Below are 20,803 nucleotides of genomic sequence, written 5' to 3' on the forward strand. Positions count from 1 at the left end.
CTTCTCTGGTATGCTAGTAATTAAAATACAAATAATTAATTGAGATCAAGTTTTTATTATTAAACTCTGTAATTATAAAAAAACTTTATGCCAGGAGCTTAGAAGTTCAACACATATTCAGGAATAAAAATGCATACATGAAAAATGTTTCGGATTTCAACTACTGAATATTGGCAAAACATGTTGGGTAGCACACCACCTTGCAAATCATTGTTGTGATCTGCCACAGGGTAAATCAGGATTAACATGCGAAGAGGCTAAGAAATTATGCACAACCTGGTATCTTTCTTCTCCCTCAAATTTTTAAATAGTTCCTAAATGAACTGCAAAACCTTTTATACTGTTTCAAGCTCCTTCTTGGGAACCAAACACCCAAACCTTTAATTTCTTCTGGATATTCTGGTTATTTCTGTCTTCTGACCTATTCTAGACTTCACCAGAACAATACTGTAACCGCACAGATGCAAAGGAGGTATCACCAACTTCCAACCTCCTCAATGTTTTTCTTCTTCAGGCTGAAAGAATTTTAATAGCTTTTAATAAGGATGGTTAAGATCGCTCCAGTATAGCTACTTTCTGCTAGAAAATGCTGAATTTGACATGATCCTGTAGAAAATTTTAATTTTAACAAAAGCTTTGCTATAAAACTGTCTCTTTTTCTGGCAGCTCTTCTGCCTGCCTCCCTGGGTCTGAAGACCATCAAGGACACAAGGCGTATGAGGTTCTCACATTTTCCACCAATCTGTCCAGAGGGCTGCTGCAGAGCGAAAGTACCAAAACACCAACAGTTTGGGATTTCCAAACCAGTGCCATCCCTGGCTGATGAACAATGAAGATATTGGGGTTTCTGGGCTCCAGGCTTAACAGCAGCATCATCAGGGGCTGCTGGAACCTTGGATTCCAAGATATTGCCAACAGGCTATCTGGTGGCCAGCCACACCCTCAAGGCTACCAGTGCTTCTGGGTGGCAGCTGGCCAAACATCTGCTACTCTGTCGTACAGGGTAGGGTACAAAGTCATTCCAGTTATCTCCGAGCCTGCTATGTTCCTTGGCAAGAAACCAAGATCCCTATCTGTATGTGATTTTCCCACACCTACTGTTAGACCTGAATAAAGCTTTGTAGTTATTATGGTCCCCAGCTTTGCTTGAAAAAGACAACTGTCTTTTCTTGCAAAGGACAAAGCACTGTAACTCTCTGGTTTTCGTTTGTGTTGCTGATGGGTTTTGTAAGTATATAAAAATAATATAAAAGAAGAGGTAATAAAATAATCTTTTTTTATTCCCTCCCTCCCCCCTCTATTGGGACTTGATTTCCTGCTCTGCAATGCTGTGGACTGAACCACAAGCGTCGTTATTACCCAAGGGAACTAGGCTGCCAATTAAAATTTGGTTTTGGATACGAAATCCAGGCTCCTTTTACTTACACTGCAGTTAAAACATTTAAGTAGCAAAAGGCATTATATATACATGTTGTATCCAGAAATCCTGAGCCATTCCATATGAAATATCCAGCAACCAAATCTGAAGGGTAAAATCAAAGAATCAATGAGTAAACAACTATTCATTAAATAGTAGATTACTTCAGGCATCATCATATAAAATAGACCGATAAGCAGGAAAAAAAGCCTTATAGTCAAACATTGTATCTGTTGCAATGTGAGCAACATATAAATGGGTTTAAAAGAGTAGTAAAATCACCATTTTCTGAGCACAGCCAGTAAACCAGGAAAGATAAAGTGGGTTCTCAAGTAAAATAAGGTTTGAAATGAAGTAGAAGAACACTGTGCTGAAATGGATGAGAAGCTGGTGAGGTGTCCAGTAATGATGCATTTAAATAAGCAATTTGGCTAGAATTTGCAGTCATCTGTGAATAATTTATCAAATTGAGTAAAGCAGCTCAAAAGAGCATGCTGGCTAAAAACTGCTGAATATTTTTGCTGTGTTAAAATTCAAAGTCTCCCTCAGTTTTAGTTCCTTTTCTTCTAAATCCATAAAATAGATGAGAAAATTCCTGTATGCTGCCTAGGTGACAGTTGATCAGAGTACACTTTTCCTAAAAATATTCCTGAATAAAGACTATAAAAATGGACAAAGTCCTTCTTCTCTCTCTGAGAAAACAAAGGAAAACCACAACTACTAAAGCATTATGCATGTTCACACTGACACAGCATGCTCTCCATCAGTAGATTTCTACACACTCTACAAAGCACAATCAGTGCCTGAGATTCAGGTACACTTGCTTATCCCACAAACCATACAGCCTCCCACACTCAGCAGCCTGTGCACAGTCTTCATGTACCAACTACCCAGAATTAAAAAAAAAACAAAAGCAACCAATCAAACAATAAAAACACAACAGGACCAGTGGTCTCTTCACTGCTTGTCCCACCCTATACCCTTCAGACACTGAAAAGGAATATTAAAGCTCCTTTTAGAAGGAACTCTTGATATTGGATTCAAACTGATTTCTTTTTTGGTTCAACTATTTCAGTATTTCCAATCCTATCCTCACTGGAGAGAAGAAACGTTTCAGAAGAATGATAAATTATAGGTAGTTGGAAAAGAAGTCACTCTAAAAGACAGGTGTGAAAACCTTTTGCACCATATCACTGTACTAAGATCAGGAATAGCATATGTATTACTATGAACTGTTGAGTCCAAGGCCATCACAGAATCACTGGTTGGCAGGGATTGGAAGGCATCTTCGGAGACAATCTAGTCCAACCCCCTGCCAAAGCAGGGTCACCCCAAGCAGGCTGGACAGGAACGCATCCAGGCAGGTTTTGAGTCTCTCCAGAGAAGGAGACTCCACAGCCTCCCTGGGCAGCCTGTTCCAGTGCTCTGTCACCCTCAAGGGAAAGTTTTTCCACACGTCAAGACGGAATTTCCCATGTTCCAGTTTGTGTCCGTTGCCTCTTGTCCTGTCCCTGGGCACCACTGAAAAGAGTCTGGCCCCATCCTCTCGACACACACCCTTTAGATATTGCTAAGGATTGATGAGGTCCCCTCTTAGTCCTCTCCTCTCCAGGCTAAACAGGCCCAGGTCTCTCAGCCTTTTCTCGTAAGAGAGATGCTCCATTCCCTTGGTCATCTTTGTAGCCATCCACTGGACTCTTTCCAGTAGTTCTCTGTCTCTCTTGAACTGGGGAGCCCAGAACTTGACACAGTACTCCAGGTGCAGCCTCACCAGGGCAGAGTAGAGGGGGAGAATGACCTCCCTCAACCTGCTGGCCACACTCTTTTTTATGCACCCCAGGAGACCACTGGCATTCTGGGACACAAGGGCATATTGCTGCCATCACAAAGAACCCTCTGCCTCTCTAATTACAACACACTTTTATTTACACCATAGGGATTCTTTTCCTTAACAAGCATACTTACCCCAAATGCAGTCATAAACAGCAACCATTTCAATGTTGGGTCCCTTCTTTTCTATCACAGTTTAGCCTTCATGATTTTGTTTTTGCCTATATACATGAAACTCCGGTTTCTGGCACCCTGCCTCTGCTACAGTGTAACTTTTTGCTGTTCCTCAATAATGCTGCTTCCTCCAGTTCCAACAAAAGCAGTCTTGGTTCTAACTTGTAAAGCTACCATCTTCCCCTTAAATTTCTCAAATGCAGCTTCCACACAGGGAATCCCTTCCTCCTTCTTCTGATTAGCCAACTCTTGTAACAATTCATAGAACTAAAATCAAAATTCAACCCTTAAAATTCAAGCATTCCACTTGCTAGAACTAAATTCTTTATGGCCTGCCCAACATGGAAAAATCTCTGAAAAAACTGTCTCTTATCTTTGAAGCTCATACCTGCCTTAGTTGCCATGCTTCTCTTCAATATACTAAACGTCAAGGAGAAAAAGAGCATACTGACATGTTCAAAGTATTTAGCTTGACAAAGCCAAATGACTCCAGCTAACAAATTTCTAGAACACTTCATTTATCAACAGAACAAAACGGCATTGCATGGTATCTCACAGGAGAAATATGTTGTAAGATTAAGGAAAAATTAATTTTCCTAATTAAAAAAAACTCAGCAAAACCCTTCCACTTTACAACTTGGAGGACGGAATACTGAAGAGGTCCTACAGCCTATTAATTAAAATGCTTTGGTTCATTTTGTTGAAGAAAACGCTCAGATTAGTGAACCCATGTAGAACTGATCATTATAATAATATTGAAGTTAGTGAGACAGAACTCACAGTTGCACTAGGAAAACCAGTGTTTCCTGCGCATTTCTGTTTTTTTATATAATGATAGAAAAAAATCTGTCTGCTAAAAAAAAATATGTGCTGTAAAATACAGCATGTATCTCTTTGAGGAACCCAGAACAAGTTTGAAAAAACTTCTGCTGACTTGACTTGGCTTGACAGTATAGATCATTGCAATGATTTAAAAGAATGTATAAATATTATATGTTCTGAAACACGTACATGCTACTAAAAAAATAATATATTCAGACAGTATTTCAAATAAGTAAGTTCTACTACTGCAATCTATATTGCAGCATTCAGGGGATAGCACCCCCCAACAGCTGCTCTTAAAATGTGTATTTGAAATGCAGCAAATGGAATAAAGAAGTGGAAATTAATACAATCTTAACTCATGGGTACATAGATCATGAGTTAATTCTATTAAAATGTGAATAGAATTGTGTCAAAATGAAGTATAATGCTGAATAAACTTTCTTCGTCATTCTGGTTAAGTGAATTAAACTTTTCTTGATATATTCTCACTTGAGGCTCAAGAATCCATTATGAATGTCTAAACCAAGACTGGATAACATATTTCTTGTTGCTTTTTCATATTATCATTTTAATTTTCAAAATATCTCAAGAGGTAAAAAAAAAACATTAAAGATGAAAATACTTCTATCAAAAGAAAATAAAAAAAGAAACCCCACACAATTTAATTAGCTGAGAAACCAGAGCTTTGTTAAAAGTTGTAAATATAATAAAGAAGATTATCACTCAGCCACAGAAAAAAATCTCCCAGCATGCCTTTGAAGAAGGATATTTAAATTCACCAAAAGATCAATTACTGTTTGTAAGGATAACTATGAAAGTTAATAGAGAGCGTTGGCAAGCGTTGTTCTCATAATAAGCCAGCAAAGTACCACGGATAAAGTAATACAAAATATTAAAGCTTTAGAGACTATGGCTCTCCCAAAGCACAGCTCAATCACACACAGAAAATGAAGAGAGGAATGGCATATCTGAGACTCTGGAAAAATGCAGTCCAGAAGTTAATATTCAAACCCTTGTTATGTTTTGGCATTACTGACTACTCAAAACTCAAGTTCAACAAAAGTAATTCTTCCTCAATTGGCTGCTCTTAAGATTTCCCCTTAAGGCACCTCATGTGCTAACTCCTTCTTCTGAGATGCCTCTCCATCTGAATTACAGCCTGTAAGGACTTGCTGAGCCCTGTACACAGAACGAAGCACGAAACCTTCAGTAGTTTTACACCTGGACCTAAAAGCTTTATTTGAAGAATCTCAGTGCCCTCTTCCAGGTTGTCCTATGAAAAGTAAAGATAGAAAAATATACAGAAAAACACCCTTTATTTCTATATGTTTTGAATGTCCCAAAGCTCAGTTAGCATTGTTCAACCATGCCACGGGTGTCTCAGATGCTTTTAGATTGTGCCTTAGGCAATGAAAATAATGTATTTACCACCCCTGCAATGTGACCTTGGTTATGAAGTCAGGGAACTGCCAACATTCCCTGGGAACGGGTCAGTGACAAGGGTTCACAGATAGGAAAACCTCTGCAATTAGTAGAGGTTGTCCATCTTTTGATTTCTTTGGAGCTCAAAGATGAACTCCTGAAGAAAGCTATCGTCTGAGAAACCCATACAGGAAGGATAGCCAAGAAGCCGGACTAGATGATGGTTCTCAGGGGCCTGAAAATTGCTACAAGATACATGAATGGATATGTGAATGAACTAGAACAATGTGTTATTGTTTATGCTGTATTCACACATTTACATTCCGGCACATATTTGCAAACACTCCAGCTGCATTCACTATGTTAACGCTCAGTGTGGCAACCAGTGGAGTTATTAGTGAGAGCAGCCTGGAAGAGCTGCATCTTGTGATTTGAAAAGAGTATATATTTATCCCAAGGAATCAAGAATGCCTCCTTTCAGGACTGAACTGAATTGATTGTGTGGGAATGATTCAGCTACAAAGGTTCCCTAGAGATGAACAAAAATGCCTTCGTGTCATGGAATTACTAATAGCCTACTGGCATATATGACAATGAATCCTGAAAGTATAGCGAGGGGTAACTGAAAGGAGCATCTCAGAATGAAACCCCAGGCAAGTCTAGCGTAATTTGTGAAGAGTAAGCTCAGTGCTGGGAAAACCCCTTACTTACCATACCTATTTAAAAATCCAAATTTCGGTAGGGAAAGAAGGACGTGTTCAGGCTTTGCCCTACAGAGCCTAGGTGTTCTGTACCCAGGGCTGTTGGGGCACCTGCAGAGGCTGTGCACGAGCATGTGAAGATACAGCAAGGCATCATTCCAGAAAAGCAGAATTAAAATCCCACAGTGGAAGCTGAACACATTAAATCATGTACTTTCTGGTTTCTAGAGGCTTTGTATTAGCTATTCTCTACATACGCAAAAACTACAGAGCACCAGTGAACAATCTTAACTCCATGTTAGTAAAGCTTTTATTCATTTATTTCCTTGGTCTTCAAAGCAACAAATTTCCTGGCAGGCCCTTAATTCACAGGCCTAATCCTTCTATCCATTTATTTGGACTCTTTGAGGAGATACTTCTGAATGCAGAATGCTCTAATTACTCCTTTCATTCTCCTTACATCATCCTCCCATTTCTCCGTTGTTCAGCACAGCCTGGTTCACATTTCTGAGGTATCTTCCCAGAAAGGCAGACCTTAGTAAAGGTACAGGGAACTGAAGAGCAGAGGATGAAAGAACAGCAAAGGACCGGTTTGGAGCAGGGCTTTATTTAAAAGGTTATGAAAGAGCAGGAATCAGCAGTATGAGAGGAAGATGGATAGAGGCAGGACCTACGCCTTGGGAAATTCTGACTTCTTATTCTGCTGTTATAAGTTTATTATGCAGTTTTGGGCAAACTGCTTAACACTTACCCATGCTTGAGGTTATACTGAGATTTGCCTGTATATAAGCCACTACCGTTAAAGTTCACAAGGAACTACAGAAATAACCCAGTCACCTTATCAAGGCTTGGACAAGGTCCAAACCATCCTGCACCACCCAGACTAATAAAGCTTTTATACTGACATATATAACCTTGTCACTGATATTGTCCTTCTTTAAACCAAGACTTTCACCAGTAGTAATAAAGGATATGTCTGTGGGACCTAAACTGATAACGACCAGTGCCTTCAGGTGCACATCTTCACATCTGAAAGACCTGTCTAACCCTACGTGATGCAGTGTTCGAGCTGTACGTGAAAACCCTTTGCAAAATGCTGTTGGCTAAAACACAGAGCACCACGTGTGAGCTCAGCACTCCCTTCCAGTGCAGGGATCGTGCAACCAGCAGAAGGTAAGCTTTCGGCACTACTGGAAGGAGGTGCACACTGATGGTGCTGGCTTCAGCCTCTGACCTTTGTACCTGTCCTTCAGAGAGAGGCACAGGCATGTATGAGGGGAAGAAATTAATAAAATCTCTTAAGAGCACAAAAATAAATCCTACTGAACAATTTCCACCAGACTGGTTAATGTCTGTGCAGGAAATCTGGCAGACTGTTGATCACTCTTAGGAAGTGACCAGCTATGTGGAAGCATCAAGTCTCAGAACTTAAAACCTCACAAGGGGAACCAAACAGCTATCCTGGGGTTTTTTTTGCATAAGAAAAGGTGAAGTATTGTGGTACCCGTATATGTTAGAAGCAGAAAATACTGTTGTCACAGTTCTAAACTTACTTTAAACGTAAAAATATTGCAGGCATCTTCACTCTAAAAAAAATGTAAATGTGAACTGTTAGCGTTATTTCACAGCCACAACTCTATCCAAGTTTTGTATTTTAGAACATTTAGGGTAACTGAAAGAAAAAGTAGCTTAATTATAGTAAGTTCGTGTTCCAGAATATTAATTATTATAATGAAAAACAGATAAATAGATCAGACAATGGTAACACAGGCACAAGGAAAATTATTCTTTCTTGAACAATTTGTTATTGCTAGTCTTCATCTCTTCTGACCTGCACAAATTGTATGTGCCTACCTTTTGAGAAGACATTAAAAGAAAATTTCTCCCTTACCTTTCTTCCACAGCAGATAAAACTTACATTTGAAAAATAACAAGAAACAACTGGAATCAACTCAAACAGTAGCTTGGGTTGCAAACAGAGAAAATGCAGCTTCTTATTACATTGAGCTATTCCATTTCAATTTTAATAAATACTTTAATTAGGAGAAAAAAAACCCAGCACTCTCAGCTACTGTATAAGGCTATTACACTCTTCCTGTTTTGTACAGTTTTATAGTATTTGGAAATCAATATGACTCAAGTAGCACACAAAGTACTGAAAATAGAAATACCCAATGGCTCCGCAGGATGCGGCATCCTTGAACTTTTAAATGAGATTTATAAGAATAATTCCTGTAAAATACGGCACTTTCATCCAAACTTTAGCTTTTGTAGTTTCCAGAAAACTTTTATAATTACCATTATAAAATGGTGTTAGGGAAAGTAGTGTTCCACTTGGTCAGCAGAAGGAGCACAATTTAGAAAAAAACTATACACATAATGGTGTCTATTGAACTTCATCTCTCACTGATTACTGCCCTTTTCTAAGTCACACAAGCCACACTGTTAAAAATGCAAATTTTCTTATAAAAATGTAATTAATTAAGGAAATGCTGATTATTTTTCTCACTCCCTTTTTCCTTCTTCCAGTCTGGGGACATTTTTCTACTCCCAGAATATTTCTCTTTTGCTTGCATTATACCATCTTCCTAAGACATAAGTAAAGTTGTCTAATTACAGCCATCCCTACTGTCCTATCTACGTTTCCGTATCACTCAGTCTCCTGTGATCCTCAGGAGATTTACCCACTCTATTCCTGCCTGATAGTCATAGCCTAAAATTCACCTTTATTAAAAAGCTTCCATGCAAAAGTATTTGAGTCATCATGTCACCATGTGGCTTAAAGAAAGATGAAAACCCCAGTGCGAGAGTTTACTCAATGGAGGCTTGGGAGCTCCTGAGTGGGCAAGAAAGAGCACGGAATTGTACAGAAGGGGACATTCAGGCTTGATGAGGCAGGAACAGCATTGTATTTATTAAATACTGATCTTCCTGTTCTATCCTATGAACTCAGACATTTTCCTAGGCAGTAGATTTCAGCCAAAGGCTGCTGCCATCAGCCACCCACCTCTCCAGCTGCTCAGGAGAATCACAAAGGGGTTTCCAGAGGAAATCAGGCTGAACAGAAACAAGAATTTCCACACTTGGGCTGGGGACACATTTAGTGTGAATTCTTGACTCTCCTCCATTTTCATTTTGTCTATCACAGTCCTTACAGTTCTTCTCATAAAACATCCCTAGAAAGGCAGTCACTGCCCAGGCAAAAGTTAAATGATAATAGTCACCAACCATTCACACCATTCCTTCCACACAGGTGAACTTTGGATTTGCAATCTGTTTTATCTTTCTCTTCAGAACCAAAAAAGGTAAGCAGCAATAGTACTTTATTGACTCAGTTCGCTTCAGCCTCTTAACGATACACAATAAAGTTAACTTATCATTTTGCCATCTAGCCTTAGTTCAGATTTAAATAAAACAAAATCTCATGAGAATCATGGGACCTACAACACACTGAAGAACAGAGTGAAAGCCAATTTTAGCGTTAGAAATTAGGAAAAGAGTGATCTTGATTTGCATGGATATTAAAGAAAGGTTTTATTTCTGAATATAAGAGCTTCATAAAAGTAAGGTAAATTTATGTTTCTCAACGATCCCGCTTTTAATATCTTTAATATAATTTAAACATAAAAAATGCTAAGAATAAGAATACCAAGGAATGCTAAGAGTAAAAAATAAAACCCTCTAGAGGACATCATGTATTTTTAAATCTAAAATAATTCAGAAACTGGGCTATACTTGTAGTCTATTTTCCCCTCAGTAAGACAGTAAGGCACAGATCTTGCAATATTATTATCACCATGGCAAATCTAAACCACTGATTTTACATGTATGCTTAAACATTCCCTAAGCATTACGATATCCATGAAGACATATGCGCTAACATGTCTTAATATTTATCCTGTAAGAGGAATTCTTGTAATACTATTGTTCGCAAACTTCACTTCTGTAAAATTGCCAGCCTCATGCACTGATTGTTTTCCTAAAACTAAAAATAACTTCTTTTGTATATTCTTCAAGGAAACAGCCTCAATCAACTTTCAGTAAACATCTTGACTTCTTTAATTAGACTGTTTTTCCAATATATTTAAAGTAGACTTCACATACTGATCTATTTATTACAGTAAAATACATATATATATAAAAAAAAAAAAAAGCCAAGCAAAAGTGTTACCTGTATTGTTCATTCATTCACAAATTTCAGGGGGAAAACCAGAGTCTCTGTAGGACTGGTGAGTCAATGAATTCTCACACACAACTGGAAATTTGTCAAGATATATGTAACTCATAGACAATTTTTTTGGAAATACAGCAAATGCTTAGTGTACTTTAAGAAGATCATCTTGAGAAGTGCCAGAGTACAAGGACTCAACAGATGCAGTTTCTGTTGCAGCAGTACTGCTGTTGTGAATTAACTACAGGTTTTAACATCCCATCCCTTCTAAGAGAACAGCCAGTAAGCCTCTTGTATCAAAGTATGTATCTGTTTAATATTGTCAGTTTTTTAGACTAACAATTTGGCTGACCCTAAACTGCTTTAAAGCATATTATTGAGCAACCGAGTTTCTCTTGCTTTCAGGTATAGAAGTCATATTACTATCTTTACCAACAGCAGTAGCAAGAAAAACAAAAAAAAAAAAAAAAGGAAAAATCCCACACCAAAACAAAACCCCTAAAATGGAAACCACGTGTGATTACTCTCATTACTCCACTGAGGTGACCAATGGATTAGCATTTGTCCATTTAAGAAAATGTAAAATGTGAACATAAATCCCCATGCAGTTTTGAGGCAGATGCAACACTTTTTATCTTCTGATCCTGGTTGCTCCCATCCAATAAAGTATAGAAATTCAATCACATTTAAATAGCTGAGTAGACCCATGGAAGACAACAGAAGTATCACAGATGAAAACTTAAGCATATGTAAATGGTGTGTTGGACTAGAGCTCCCACACAGTAATATGTAAGATAAAACCAATGAAACCTTACTGAAGAGTTCAGGACTTGAATGGCAGGAGCTTGACAGTTCTTTAAGACAGATCAGGAAAACAACCAAAATATTTGAGAACTTCTGTGGCAATCATAGGAGGAAAACACACCTTTCATACTGTTGAGCGAGTAAGTAATTTTCTTGAAGAAGCAGAGAAACTAAAACTTGAAAAAATAATTAACTGCTAATAATTAAGTATGGTTCTTAATGGATTGTGTGCCTCTGTGCACACGTTGTGTGGTCCAGGTAAGACACAGGTATTTATGACTTCTCTTTCCTATACAGACTCTTTCAGTCAGACGCTATGTGAGCCCATTCTGCAGCTTTTCATTTAGTCAGGGAGTTACAGAGAGGAGTACGTCCTGCACTCGAAATACGGAAAGACATTATCTTTGATAGCTCTGCTTTTCTTTTTTCCAAACTCAGACAATAACAAATAATAGGTTCAGATTGCTAGGGGATGAGAAGACAAACACTGAATACACAGATGATGCAAGTTTTATAGAAAAGGACTCATCAGGGTAAGAGCGAGAACCCAGCTATTAAATTACTGGAACACTTTGCAAGCCACAGTGCTGGGTACTGGTAAGACCTCATCAGAACTGCTACATGCAAATCTGGTGATCCGTTTGCAAGGAATATGATGTAAGTTGGCACAAGAACAGGAAAAGGATGCTAGGAATTTCAGGGAATTGAAAGCTTATTTATATTAGCAACAAAACCGGCTTGGCTTACATAAGGATTACAATACAATGACAATTAGGGAATAAGATTGCTCATTAAATGTCAAAGGATGTGTCATAAAAAACTTCTAGGATGAAAGCTAACTCTTACAAGAAAAAAAAAAAAAAAAAAAAAAAAAGAAAAGGAGGGTAGACTTTGAAAACAGACGAAATATTAGAAGGTTCATTGTCCTCAGAGTATAGATTCCGGTCAAACATCTAGTAGCAACAGCAAAGTTAAACCACCTAACTAGAGTAAAGACGCATACAACTGTATGATGCAGCTAGGAGATGTCTTCCAGTTTCATTCTACACCTATTCATCTTTCACTTAGGTGACACTTTGCTTTCAATATACCAAAGTGTATCCCATAATTAGCATAAACATTCAAATACGTAGACATAAAAGTTGCAACAGTAAATCCACTAAAGTACCATGGCCTTAGCTTCTACAGTTTATTATTCTGCTACGAAAACAATTAAATGTTACACCACTAGCCCCCAAGATGAAAAGAAATGAACTTATTTCAATGTATGATTTAGAAACTCTTGAATCTGATTACTAAACCAGAATAACAGTAACAAAAAAACCAGGTATTGAATAACTTGGGGCAGGGGGAAGAAATCTGACTTTGGTCATGAATTTTAAAAAGCACGTGGCTTGTTTTTTAAACGTAGAAAATAGGAAAAGGTTAGAGGACTCTACTAAGCAATCCCCAAAACATATATCAAAGTTCCCAGATGATTCCCTTTCAGACTAGGTTCCGGAACATATACCCATTAGCAATGAGAAGTGTAACTCCAACATCTGAACTATTTTAGATCTAATGAATCAGCAGGAGTAACACATACGGTGTTGATATACCAGCCAACTCCTCTCCTCTGGGAATGGCACAGTTCACACAAAAAGCTGAACAACTCCTTAAATATCCACAGTTAAGTAAAACTTTGAGAACTGAAAAATGAGGTATTGTTCAAAATGGCAAGGCTTCACAAAATGAAACCACAAGCGGAGCAGCTGTCATAATAGAAACCCATATGAAATCTCTTTGCTGTCAGTTTCTGTGAAGAAATACAAACTTTCAAGGCCAAGATTTGGATAATAACCTTGTGGACCCTCTTAGGCATTCCTGTCTCTCCAATTTCTGTGTGTATTTCCCTGCTCTGTAACAAAGGTATTACTCTTTTTCTCACACTTGTGCACACAGTAGCTGGTAATGCAAATAATTTCCATAAACCAGTGAATCATTCCATTATTGGGACCATCACACGTGTTCTGAATTTGTAATATTCAGGAACTCCTAAAAAATAGCTTATTTCACCCTGCTTTTGAAAGAGGTGAAAAGTCTTTGCAACACAATTACTAGTAAAGGACTGAAATGCATGCAGCTTTTCTACCTTCCACGTTTTTATGACTGGTGGAGTATTTAACGTACGCGCTGCTGCTGCTGGAAGCGATGCAAGGGACTGCAACAGCGACTGCTGCGGGTGAGAGCAAATATTCCCACTTGCCAGCGGAAGGCAACCCACCGGGCAACGGCAGTCTTCAGCTGGACGGCCTTGGCAAGGTACACGGCAAGGCCATGGTAACTCCACTGCCCACAGCAGCCAACTGTCCCGGGCAGCAGAGACACGCTACTGAGACTTCATTCCACAAATTAAAAATGCAGAATAGTAGCATGAGGAAGAGGCTGTTCACCCGTGTTTTAAATTTGTTCCATATGGTCTTTCAGGCAAGAGTGTTTCCGTAGCCTTTAATGAAAGAGCACGAAGACTGAAGAGAAAATCACCTTTTATTAACCTTCAAAAAAAATTAAAATGCACCTTTCAGGGCATATGAAAATTCAGATCAGCTATTACTGATGATAAATTATGAGTTATAAACCAGCTTAGAGATTTTCTGGTAAAGAAGTTGCATTCAATCTGTTATTTCAGAACTCATCTGAAACTAGAAGTGTGCCAGAGGCACATGTCAGTTTGTTTGTTTTCTTTATATTTTAATTAATAAATTTACTTATTTATATCTGTTTTGCATGTGGGCAAAAGCTTGGGGGGAGGGGAGGGGCGGGAAGAGGAACTCCTGCAATTGAGATTATTTTTGCAATACACAGCATGTTGATTCTTAACACAATTTTACTCTCATAAGAATAACAATGCCATTCTTTCCTTATCTTCCCCTAAATACTAGTCTCTAAAGTGATTATAGCTAGATAATAAGCTTTAAAGGATAGGAAATTCAAAGAGTTTGTAAGAGGGTAAAAAAAATAAGGGTACTTGGGTGTTCAGTAAAAGGCCTGCATTTAGAGACCTTTTCCATGTAAAAAATGAGCCATTTTATATCCTCACACAATCCTATGCTCATCGTCACAGAGAAGGCAACAACCTCAATATTAGGAGGTGTATCATTTTATTGTGAGTTTAATGAAAACTCCAAACACAATTATATTTCATTTTTATTCAGACTAAGTTAATCACGACTTACCATTGTGCCTTATTCAGACTGGGTTCTAAAGTGATCTTTTTCATAAGAAGCTTCTGATAACTACCCAGACAGAATAATACTTACACTGACATGTCTCAGCCACTCAGTTGGTGCAAATACAAGTGACTAAAAATGACATGTGCTTGTAGCCACTGTTCCATGAATATCAGTCCTCCGTGGAAAAGCATCTTGTAAAGTTAATACAATGATGCACACTAACTAAAGTCAATTGCATATGGCTTTTACCGTGGCTAGCAAATCTGTATCACTGCTTTTACTTTAGAGTTATATTACACTTTAGGTGCAATCCAGACAAGATACTTACACTAGCAATTTCCACCCTCCCTACTTTTCCTCCTCTCATGCAGTATCCATATAACACACAAACATTTTATCACTTCTATTTTTCCAAGGTTCCTGCCACAGAGGATCATTTACTCACATCAGACAAAATCTGCACAAGATGCAGGAAATCCTAGATACTCTGGAAACTGTTGAGGTGGCTCTGCTTATTATTTTTAATGACAATTTCTTAGAAGTATGGTAGATTTACATGTAGATGTATTTATTCCTTTTCATACATTTCTTTGGGAACTATGATCTGAAAGAGAATCCAAGGAATAGATTCAAATACTCTTAGGGGAAGAAAAGTTCTCCTGAATAGACTCTGACCTCAAGACTAAAGAGCCATCCTTGCTCCCATAAAATGAACGGAGAATTCTCTGATCTTCATAAGCCGTTTTTTGTTCTTTTCAGAGACTTTCCAATGGAAAGATTTACATTATGGCACTCTTTCCTGAAACTCTTTTATATTTTCTCCTTGGAAAAAAAAACAACCAAGTCTTAGAGTTTTTTTCTCTATAGAAGAGTGACCTCTGCAGTCAGTCTTCACAGAGCTCTTCATGCTGTTCTTTAATCTCTCTTTCAGTGTCACAGATTTGGGGGGGTGGGGGTGAAGAGGGATGGAGAAAAGGAAATAGGAAGAAAAACAAAGAAAAGATCAATCTCTCAGAACTCTGATATAGAACATTTAAAATGTAGAATTTCCCTCTCCCTTTCCTTTGCTACAGGATGAAAAACGGTTCCAGATTTTGAGGAAACAAAACCCCAAACCTTCACCAAAAGAACCATGCCACCATGCCGCATTCTGCAGTACTGAGAGAAATTTAATCCTGAAATGTTTACTCGAGGGGTGACCCATCTGAATCTGCAGAAAAGGATTCTGAACCTACTGCAGACAACAAGTTGAATCAACAGTGGGATGATGCTGCCCTCTCTAGTGCATTAACAGGAGTGTTGCATACCAGACACATGGAGGATTTTTGTTTTGGGGTGGCTTTTTTCCATAGAATTGAGGCATCAGCTGTATCCAATTTCAGTTACTTTATTTCACACGTGGACAAACTGTGAACAAAAGTGTTCAGGCAAAAGCAGCAGCACGATGTAGCACTCAGAAAACGTGATTTATTAAAAAAAAATGAAAAAATTAATTTGTTTAGAATAAGAGATTATCAAGGGCATGTACTTCACATCTTGATATATTCAGAAGACCGTTATAGAAGAGATCTGTACTCCATGGCCACTTCACATGGAAAAAGAGTAAATACACCGACCTGTAGTAAGAGAGATTTACTGTCAGTATCTGTATAGCTGGAAAGATTTCCTTTCCAGCAATATGGATAATTCAGCCAAGTAGGAAGTTTATATGAAACTTAAAGAATCTCTACCACTGGGAAATTGTAAAGAACAGTTAAGAAATATCTCCTGGGGAAGGCTTAAGCACAATGCACCTTTGCATCAATTTGATTTTGCTTTCCAGCCTGTCGTATACACTGTAAGTTCAAAGGGACAAACACAGGTACTGAGACCAGAGACTCCGTCCTACTTGCCACTTTCTGTACTGTATTGTATTGCATTATATTATATTATATATACATATGATATACATATGATATTGAAAGCACTGTGAGAATGTAGAGTACCACAGCAGCTTCCAGCAGGACTGGGACAGTTAGCATAGGTATTTTACATCCAGCCTAAAGACTCCACCTTGCTGCCTGTAGGATCTTTGCAGCACTTCAGGTCAGCCCACTTGTACCCAAAATGCCTGCAGCCACCTATACCTGTTATCTAGAGAAACAATCATCAGAGAAACATGGAATAAATGCAAGTCCAGCAATACTGAGCATGATCCCATTTCTCATGTCCTTATGCTTTTTCATCTAAGCAGGCAATACAACAAGTCTTCACAGAGTCACAGAGATGGCGAAGGTGGAAGGGACCTCTGGAGATCGTACAGTCCAACCTCCCTGCTCAAAGCTTCTCCCTTCCACCTGTTGAAAGGTCTGGATCTGCCATCAAGGAGCAGCAAACAAAAGTTTGCTGAATAAATGAAGGATTTTGTTAACAAATTAGAAATTATTTATTAACATGCCCTACGAAGAATTGAGTCATAATGAAAAATTTCTTTCTTCTCCCCAAATTAATGTAAGCTTTGATATATACCATCATTTCAGGCTACATTTGGTTAAATGAATAACCAGTAGCTAAAAGAAAAAAAAAATAAACATACTGTCATGACTATATAGTAAAAGGAAAAAACTAAACAATACATTTTTTTATATTTCAATAAAATGCATAAAAAGCAGTACTAGAAACAGTTCTCTTCACAAAGTCTTTTTCAACATCAATTCAAAACCACAATAACCATCTAAACTTATGTAACCCATTCTGCAAATACAGAAAGGTGCAATGCATGAGTTTATGATAAAATAAGCGTCAATTAGGCATTTGCTTAAGATCATCTCTACCATACATGTTATACAAGCCACAGAAGTTAGTATAAAGCAAAAAAATGCTAAAGGCTTTTCTACTTGTAACTGAGTGAAAGTAGAAAAGCTGCTTTGCACTTTCAATATTACTTGTCCAGAAAGTGTTGTATCTTTCTAATATACAACATTTTGCCCTTTCTAATATACTACATAAGCAAAGGAGTTCCTGGAGAAAACAAAAAAAAATCATAGTTTTGAAAGAATGGGTTACAAAGGAATAATTAAGAAAGTCTAAACTTTATGTTTAGTTAATCCATTCAGGACAAGCATATTGCAAGCACAATAGACTGTACCAGTTAGAACTTAGATGGTCTATAGCTTGGATTTCTATAAAATCACCATACAAACTGTATTGTGGCCAAACTGCCTCTTCATTTACTCAGCTTCTATTTTTTACTCTCCTGTAGTACTCTGCTACCTAGGGATGTCCCCTTATATTTTCCTCTCTCTCCTGTAATGTATGCTTCTATGTCCCATTATCTAGCTGTTGTCATTGTGAGATTTACCCATTCTTTTGTAAGTGATTTGAACACCCAAACTGTGCCTCTAGACATATAAGAGCTTTACAGTCCCACCAGTAAGACCACTGCAGTCAGGCATCCCTACAAGTTTCATTAAATATATAAGAAAGCCTGGTTTCTTGTCTGACAGTATAAACATGTATTGAATTTGGCTAGCCAACCTATATTCTGCATATCTCCGTAAGTGAAATATAATTGCAAAATTATGATAAGTAATGTCACACAATGTAAGTCTAAGCACTGGTCTCAAATCCAAAATAAAAAAGGCAGGGTAGCTGAAAAAGCCAATGTAACGATTATAAAGATATCACTAATTTTGTTCTATTCAATGCATTATCTATAATTTATTTGGGTTTTCAATTCTGCAGGGAGAGACTTTCACCATTTTTTAAATGTAGTGTTTTCCTAAAACAATGTAACAAATGGTGTAGTCAAAACAAACTGTGAAAAAGAAGAGTGAAGAGGACAAGAACGAATATTAAATTATCTTAAAATGTGCAGAGCGAGTTTTAGAGGAAGATCTTGCTTCAGCTATAAACTTTCTGTTATTTATTGTTCCAAAAAGTCATAAAAATGAATTATGCAATAGTTATAAAATAAACAAATGAAAGGCAACTATATTTATAGGTATGTATCTATTAAGAAGTGGTTTAATAATCAGGCAATATTTTACCACTATCAACTTCAAATCTATTCTAGACTTGTATTTAAAATGCAAACTCCACAACTACCACATTAAAATCCCACATCTCACAAATCACAATGCAAACTAAAACCTCTTCTCTACTATGTCAATTTATAAAACTTGAGACTCTGTTTAGTGCTTACCATTCTTTGTGTGTGACAAAAAAAAAAAAAGAAAACAAAGCAACAAAGCAAAAGATGTTCCAATTCGATTTCGGGGTTAAATCCTGCCATTCTAAAAATAAAAGAAAAATAAAACACGATTGCAACTTAAAATTAGGAGCCTTGTGCTTTTTATAAAAAAAAAAAGTTTGAAGTGGTAAAAACTGGATGTAAATATTTCTGAAACTTTTTGTAAAGCTGTTTAGAAGTGCCATAAATTTAGTCACTAGCTACAAAGCATGAAATCGCAGCAGAACATGATGCATTGTCCCCAACAAGAGCGAGCTTCTCTAAGTTTCATATTTGGTGAAACTACAGTAAAACTTTGAGAAGTATCCAGTAAGTTCTTCCAGAAAGCTTTTTCATGGCAATGTATACAAGGTTCAAATGAGTAACAGTTAGGGAAAGGATGCTTGCTGAGGTTTGCACCGAGAACAGAGAGTGTTGATGTCATTTTTCATATTTCCCTATCTTTCACCTCAGGGTTTGGTGGTTTTAGAAATGTATTTATTGTCTAGAAATGATGTTCATTGTTAGCTTGCAGATTTTATATTACAGGTGAATTTTGAGAAAGGTCTAAACAAAAAAAATATATTACAAAGAATAGCTTCCAAAAAGACAGAACTGTACTTAAAATTCTGAATAAATTATTTTAGAAAGAGAGAGAGAGAGAAGGCAGTTTGATTTTTGGAAGCTCTGAGTAACCAATTAGTGCCATCTATACAAATAAAATTCTTATAGTAGATGTATTCAGATATTAAATAACACGGAATGGCCAGAGCGGCATACAGATAGACAATGCTGTAAACTCAAAAGGAATGTAACACACATTCTTTCTAATTAAAATTTAAGGTCTTACGTACAACTTAAAATAAACTTCCAAGGTATTAGTAACTTGTTTAACTTTAGATCTACTGACCTTTGAAATAAATAAATAAATAACCTGTAAGACCATATAATGTACATTCAAGCTGCCTATACCTCACGTCTCCATATACTCTGCATCACTTCATGGCAATACTGCCAAAAAGAACAACAGTACTTGAGCTAAAATTTTCCATGCAAGTGTCTGCCTCAGACTTTGCTTTTAAATTTAGCTTTTACAAAGAATTCTCAAGGTCCCTCCCAACTTCTTCATCACAAGACTATTATTTCTCTTGCTGCTACTTTTAGCCTCATTCTGTATACAACTTCTACAATAGAAGAGTCAAACGCTATGAAAAACCAGCATATTGTCCTGTAGTCAAAGAATGTAGGATTATGACAGTTATAAGCAGACACATCCTCAAGTTTCCGTGCTAGAATCTGTAGCCTTAAGCTCAATAATGCTATATGAGTAATTAATTCAGGATCATTTATTAAACATGCCTCAGTTCTACAGACTGCTTCCCCATCAATCCACAATTAGATATTCATTGAAATGACAGCCGAATCTTCCTTCAAATGAGCGTACTGACTCTCAAGGTTGAGCATCTGTGGTGAAAAAACTGCAGTCACCATTACCTATAGCAGTTTCTCATATATGTGCATCTTGCATGTGGCATTTTACTTTTTCCTTTGTCTTGCTGACATTTACAAAAGATCAAATTAGCATGGTGAAAAAAGTAGCTTGAGTTTCATAAGTGATTTTGCCCCAGCATAACATCTGGTTCCTGGTTTACAGATAATGATGAATCTGGATTATAAAGACTAACTTTTACTCCTTCTGTGTGCATTTTTATTGGGGGTGACGGTAAGGGAGTAAAGAAGTCCAATACTACAAAACAGGAGTCTGTTTTTCTGAACCAAAAAAATAGTGGTACCAGGGAAGCCTAAACATCACCCACCAGGTTATTGAAACATTTGCTAACATGCTATAATAAAACATAGATAATGCTGTAAAAAATGTCACAGATGAGACCACAAAATACAGGACAAATTAGTTTACATTCATTCATTTAAAATGATAAGTCTCTTTCACCTTTAGGCCAGTCACATCTTCTTAGACCAGTCTATTATCCTTGAACCTAGACCCTGTTTTGACTGTATAGCTCCATATCTAGAGAT

General features: G+C 37.4%; 1 protein-coding gene across 2 annotated transcripts in view; it reads right to left on the bottom strand.

The window, feature by feature from the left end:
* The window catches only part of COMMD10 (COMM domain containing 10), a 114,385-nt gene that overhangs the window by 24,841 nt on the left and 68,741 nt on the right, over window positions 1–20,803 (bottom strand). Inside the window, exon 7 of one of the 2 annotated variants that reach the window (XM_074166228.1) lies at window positions 17,788–17,841. The exons of the other annotated variant lie outside the window; for it this stretch is intronic. Within the exon in view, the coding sequence (XP_074022329.1) occupies window positions 17,788–17,841 (54 nt within the window). The remainder of the gene's footprint in view (window positions 1–17,787; window positions 17,842–20,803) is intronic. 2 annotated transcript variants of the gene reach the window in all.

Source organism: Numenius arquata, chromosome Z (genome assembly GCF_964106895.1).
Source record: "Numenius arquata chromosome Z, bNumArq3.hap1.1, whole genome shotgun sequence".
Lineage (NCBI taxonomy): Eukaryota > Metazoa > Chordata > Aves > Charadriiformes > Scolopacidae > Numenius > Numenius arquata.